Source organism: Poecilia latipinna, unplaced genomic scaffold, assembly GCF_001443285.1.
Source record: "Poecilia latipinna isolate Pla-1442-1.1 unplaced genomic scaffold, P_latipinna-1.0 Scaffold2306, whole genome shotgun sequence".
Classification (NCBI taxonomy): domain Eukaryota; kingdom Metazoa; phylum Chordata; class Actinopteri; order Cyprinodontiformes; family Poeciliidae; genus Poecilia; species Poecilia latipinna.
This window is the reverse complement of record NW_015114922.1, coordinates 37,666-43,852: the sequence shown is the minus strand read 5'-3', so window position 1 is coordinate 43,852 and position 6,187 is coordinate 37,666. Positions and strand designations below refer to the sequence as shown.

General features: G+C 37.8%; 1 protein-coding gene across 1 annotated transcript in view; it reads right to left on the bottom strand.

The window, feature by feature from the left end:
* Positions 1-3,772: 3,772 nt before the first annotated feature.
* LOC106937263 (alpha-2-macroglobulin-like) overlaps positions 3,773-6,187 on the bottom strand; it is a 39,435-nt gene continuing 37,020 nt past the window's right edge. Inside the window, exons 30-36 of the mRNA XM_015018676.1 lie at positions 5,577-5,789; positions 5,213-5,337; positions 4,470-4,560; positions 4,310-4,378; positions 4,122-4,227; positions 4,006-4,047; positions 3,773-3,795 (exon numbers count right to left, since the gene is read on the bottom strand). Coding sequence (XP_014874162.1) covers positions 3,791-3,795; positions 4,006-4,047; positions 4,122-4,227; positions 4,310-4,378; positions 4,470-4,560; positions 5,213-5,337; positions 5,577-5,789 — 651 coding nt within the window. The 3' untranslated portion in view covers positions 3,773-3,790. The remainder of the gene's footprint in view (positions 3,796-4,005; positions 4,048-4,121; positions 4,228-4,309; positions 4,379-4,469; positions 4,561-5,212; positions 5,338-5,576; positions 5,790-6,187) is intronic.

Below are 6,187 nucleotides of genomic sequence, written 5' to 3'. Positions count from 1 at the left end.
GGGCCGACCCGCTGCATGAGGGGTCTACGTATTTATGTCTATGGTCTATTCTTATATCATGTCTATGCTTCCAACCGCCTGGCACACTTTGGCAGGCCCGTTTAAATTTCTTCAGAAATTTTCTAGTTTAGATTGCAATATTATTTTCAAACATCTTTTTGTTGCCATTAAGATCACAGTCAAGGTTTTCAAACAGACATGTGGTCAAAATCTATTGTGCATATGTTCAAATGTATTTTTAATTCTATGATGTATTGGTAGATATTGGATTGTTTCTGTTCAATTAAGTTTTTTTTCCGACTATCTCTCAGTGAAAGCCTTACAGTGAGCAAAGTGGTGAAATGGTGCCCTTTAAACAGTGTGGGATGTTTGAGTTTCTTACGCAAACAGGTCCTACCCACTTTACGGGAAACTGAGTCGATTTTGTTCATCAGTAAACAAATCAGATGTGCTAATATCCTCCAGAGTGGAAAAAAAAATGCTGTGTATTTTAGGAAAGCATGCCATTACTGAGAAAAATGAATGAAACAATAATTAGTTAAACTGCATGTCAGAATCAGGGGCACAGGACTGATAAAAATGTTGAGGCATATTTTTTTAGACGATCGTAACTTTGATCAAAGCACTTTTCCAGGATTGTGTCAGTGTTGTGTTTTACAGTCATAGTCACTTCAGTTAATTATATTCAGCTAGTGTAACATATATTGACTAAATAACGGATGCTCTCAAGCCTTTACCTTTTAATTACTAATGAAAATACAATATTTAAGATTAGAAAATCACTTCAGATCAATAAAAAACATCTTTAATACAGAAATGAGGCTTAATGGAAAGAATGTTTGATACCTTCTTTATGTTTGACATTTTCAAAAGGTACTTTTAACCTCATCTGGACGCTTGATCTAATTTTTTGAATATGACTGTAAATGTCTTTTTATCCATCTCTAAAAAAAAATTCGTTCTTGTGCGCTCTTTTCCAGCAACAAGTATTTCAACATAAGAAAGTGCAAAGGTGTGTGTACAATGAGAGAACCTCAGGTCAGAAGATTGGGACAAGTTTGTTTGACCCTTGTTTCAACACACATTGTAGTCTGAACTTTTGTTTAGTTAGTGGTAATAAATCAATAGGCAGAAACGGCTGTTAAAACAGTCACTGAACATTTACTCATTGCCCTTTAATTCAGTTAAATCTACACCAGAAGCATTTTATGAAGTTGGTTCATCAATTTCCTGGGTAAGAACAGTATCCATCAAGATATATTTAAAGCTGCAGTATGTAACTTTTGCAAAAACATGTTTTCCGTATTTATTGATTGAAACTGTCACCATGTCGTCACAGCACGGTGAGACAGACAATCTGTGAAAAAATATCAAGCTCCTCCATCTCCTCTCTAAGATACTATAGCGATCGCCAAAGAAAATGCACTGATTGGTGGTTGGTGAAACCAATTACCAATCAGAGCCAGGAGGCGGGGCTTAGAGCTGTCAACCAATCTCCTGTTACTGTTCAATGTGTTAATGGTGGGAAAGCAACTTACTGTTTCAGGAGAACTGTTTATCCACCGTCATCAGTAGCCATGCGAACTCGCAGAAGCTTTGGTCTATGTTGTGGGAAATCAGCTGCAACTTAGCCAAGGAGTTGAGTCCTGAAAACATCTCCTTTTGTGTTGTGTTTGTGAAATCTGGTCCATTGTCTTGTACTGCTTTTGTTGCCTGTTCAAGGTATATTTTTCTGGCAGTTTTGTATCAGAATATTTTATAGGTGACAACTGACTACAAAAATCATTGTGGTTTACGTGCCTGGTGTACTGTTTTGCTGTTTTCTGCTGTTTTGATATCCTAAAGGTCTTTTCCTGCGAGTGCGTCTGATCTGAGTCAAGTAGTAAATTTATCAGATGTTTTCCTCTAAGGTTAAAAAATGGCAGTCACTGAACACCACAAATAAAACAAGAACGATCTGAAAAATTCACTACCTCAAATACAGGCCAATCTTCAACCTTCCATTCATCAGAAAAATCTATTTTAAAAAAGCAGTCAACCGTGACTAACCGCTTTGACGTCTTTCAGTCCGGTTTCTTTGGTCACCACAGTACTGAGACTAGACATAATCAAAGGGTTCAGTGATAAACACATAAATACAGAATGTGGAAGGACCACATAATTGGTTCTGTTGGACCTCAGTGCAGCATTTGATACATTTGACTCTGACATAAAGCAACTAGCAAGCTGGGTCAGACTTTCTGGTACTTGACCCTTTTAGGTTTTATATGAAGAACAAGGACTTAATTGTAGGTAACTTCTCATCAGAGCGGACAAGTTACATGTGAGGCAGCCTGAGGTTCCAACCTAGGATTCCTGTTTAATATCGGCATGGTCTCTCTAGCTCAGATTATAACAAGAAATAGGAATAGTTGCTTTAACTGTGCTAATGATGCACAGATTTTAAGCAGCTCTATGATGTCACCAGGTGACTCTGAACCCATCCAAGCCCTGAACCGATGTTTAGAACAAATCAATGTGTGGATGTGGTGCAACTTTCTCCACCTGAACTGAAGCAAAACTCAAGTTATTATCTTCCTCTTTGGACCCAAAGAGGAAGGATTTAGAGTCAGTCAGCACACAGCTTCAGCTATTACAGCTGAAAACTAGAGAACTTGATGAAAATCTGGGTGAAGAGATTCATTCTGACCTGATCCAGAGACGGATAAAGACCGTTCTTCAGTCCACCACCTGAAGGACATTTCTAGTTTAAAAGACTAATGTCCCAACGAGATCTAGAGTAACTCATCCATGTGTTTATCTTTAGTTGCATTTATTACTGTGACACTCTTCTCATAGATCTGTTTAAAAAAAACTAAGTAAATAAATCAAAAATTCTCCAGCTCCAGTTAACACTGCTACTGCTGGCGTTCTCATTAAAACCAGGAAGATAGAGCACATCACCCAGCTCCAAAGTCCTTACAGTGGATCAATAACTGATTATTATGTTATGTTTTTATTATGCAAGCGCTTTGAAATGCTTTGTTGCTGGTGTGAAAATGTATTTGACCCCTCCTTATTTCCTATTTTAAAGCATCTTTATTGCACTTCTGTGTTTCAGAACAGAAAAACGAATCAAAGACAACACAAGTAAACACAAAATACAGTTTCTAAATGGTGTTTATTACAGAAAAGAACTCATCCATGTATTTATCTTTAGTTGCATTGACTGCAACTAAAGATAAACAGTGAGATGACAATGAGAATTTTTCTTGTGGCACAAAGTTAAAGCTCCACTGGCATTTCTCTTTTACAATACTATTGCACAGTGACTCTTAATTAACTACTCACTCCTAATCAATGACGATATCATTGATTAGGAGTGTTTAAAAATAAATTCACTGAGTGCAAGGACACTGCACTTTATTAAAATGTACAAACGTTTTGTGCTTTTCTGCTGCTCAGTGGCAACTATCTTTGAATTTTCCAATGAACACTTTCTAAAAACCCACCAAATGTTTTGAAAATCAGTCCAAGTTTTAACAACCTGCCCAAAGTTTTTCTTACCAGCTAAACTCATTGGAAAAAAGTCTGATGAAACTCCCCTTTCCCCTGAGCAAGGGTTTTGTGTGTATTAAGATATAGACGTGGATGATTCTGAGTCCATTCACAAACTTCAAAACTCAGTTATCTTCAGATTAAATCCAAGCCAAAGGGCCAAATGTGTCAATTTCCTCTGACAACTGAATTAAGTTGTATAAGTCTAAATTCATTTGGATTGACGTCAGTGTATTCATGTGATCCTCACTTTTCATGCTGCAAATAGAAGAAAAACAATCTGTTAAAATCTCTACTACTTCTATTTTGTATAAAACAAAATGGCTTTTAGACATTTTTTTTATTTCACTGATTGCCCAGTGATATGGTCGATGGAAATGCAGCTAGTGAGAGTGTCTTTACCGCTGAATCTCGTAAATGAAGCAATATGCATGCTGCTATTTTTCCATGAGAGTGAGACAATGTTACCTGCACCACAAGGGTAGTTGTACTCGGTCTCAGCTTGGTCACCTGTCAGAAAGGAAAAATAATAAATTAAAGGAGAATCACATCAGACTAGGCTGTGTAAAGAAATCAGGCTTTACTCGGCTGGTAGTAGTCATAGATCTTGATCACAGCTGGCTTCAGGTTCTGTACTGGGAACTCCTGTTGGAGCTCTAAGCTGTGGTTGATGGCTACTCCTCTCTGTAGCTGTTGGAAGAAGAACTGATGAGTCTCTGGTTTAGAAATGTGCAGACCGCCACCCTCTGTTACTGCTGGGAACTTCTCTTACCTCCCGAAGATACATCACAACATGATCATCCTTGTGTTCCACACGGTCCACCAGCTGAGCAGCTCTGAGCTGTAATAAAGACACCATCCAGCTAGCTGTTTATTAACGTTACCATGGCAACGCCTGAGACAAACTTTGACAGTCTGGTAGTAAACATTACCTTCTTCAGTGTCTCTGAGACTGGAGCGAATCCAGTCAGAACTTTGATGTCCACAATCACCATGTTCGTAGTGTTCTCCTTTCCACTGTACCTGATACAGCCAACAAACCACCTTCAGTCTAAAACGGTTTTATTTCTAAAATTAGACACTTTTTGATGGAGGGCTGTCAAACTCGTTTTTGTTTTGGGCCCAATCAAGATCATATATGCTCTTAAAGGGTCGGTTGTGCCAGAATGTATTGATGAAACCTTTTCACAAACTTTAAAATATCAATGAATTCTCAAAATTAAGCAATACTATTGAACATCTTTTCAGTCCTTCTATAATTTTGTGATTTTTTTTGTGTGTGTTTGTGGTACCAATTTGGAAATATTTGCAATATTTGCACTTAAATGCAACATTTTATTACTCACTGTATAGCTTATGGACTATAATCTGATATCAATTAAAGCTGAGGCAGCTGTTTAGTATAAATAGGAAAGTTTTAGACAATTTTTTGAGAAAAATCTGCAATAAACTCCCAATTAGCACAAAAAAAGTGAGGATTTGTTGATTTTGCATGAATTTCAACAATAATTCTCAAATAACTGGAGAGACTGATTGATATAATTTGGCAGTAAGCATATAAAAACTGCATTGATTTTATTGACAACATAATATGTAAGCATAACATAATATTTATAGAAAGGTATGCGGGGCTGGATTTGGCCCCTGGGCCTTGAGTTTCACACATGTGACTCACAGGGACTGCAGCTGAATGTTCAGTCTGGGTTTCTGAGGTGTGACGCTGCAGTCAGCCTCTGGTTCAACCTTCACTCTCAGTGTGGTGGCATCGGTAAAGGTTGGGATGTTGAACTGATGAGAAATCTGAGAAACATAAATATGGTTCTGTTTATTTATTTAAGCTGAAGCACCAGTTACCCTGAAAGCAGCAGCTGATGAGTCAAAAGTGTATTTGTGATTTTACTAATGAAATTATTCATACATATTTGAAACATCAAAATCAATCATTTACAAACGTGTCCTCTAAAGTTGTGTGAACGTTTCATTTGTAATACCACTTTGCAGGGCCTGGTGAATCTGAGCAGGAAGTGAACAACACCGACCTGAACTGAGGCACATCCAGTCCCCTTCACCTCCAGGCTGTACTTTCCTGCCTCGCCCTGCAGCATCTTCTCCTGGTAGAGCAGCTTGTTGTCTGGGGTCACATCAAAGGTCAGCAGACCACTGGGAGACTGAACTGTCACTGTGCTGGAACCTTCAGGACTGAACACCAGACTGGAGTAGAAGGACAGAGCCTGAAGAGCCACCACCGTGTCCTAGAAAGGTTCAACGTAGGAAAATCTAATATAGTCAGTTTACATGATAACTGAAATATCGACAGTAAATCGGCAATAAATAAGACATTTTATTACCACTGTTCAGTTTCATCAGTGTTTCCTCAAAAAGCGAGTTATACTGATTCATAGAGCTTAACAACAAGCTCTATTCTGATCACTAAGGTGATCAGAATCTGAAGCTTTCTCACAATTATTTCCTGATAATCAAATGGTGCCCAGACTTTATTATTGTCTTTTATTAGCAGTCACTCTTAGCTAAACCAAATCTTCTCAGTGATTCTTGAGAATAGGGACAAAACAGGTCCTATGGATAAAGCACAAAATTTGAACAAAATATACACAAAATATAATTTTTTTCACTCAGCTAACCTGGGTCA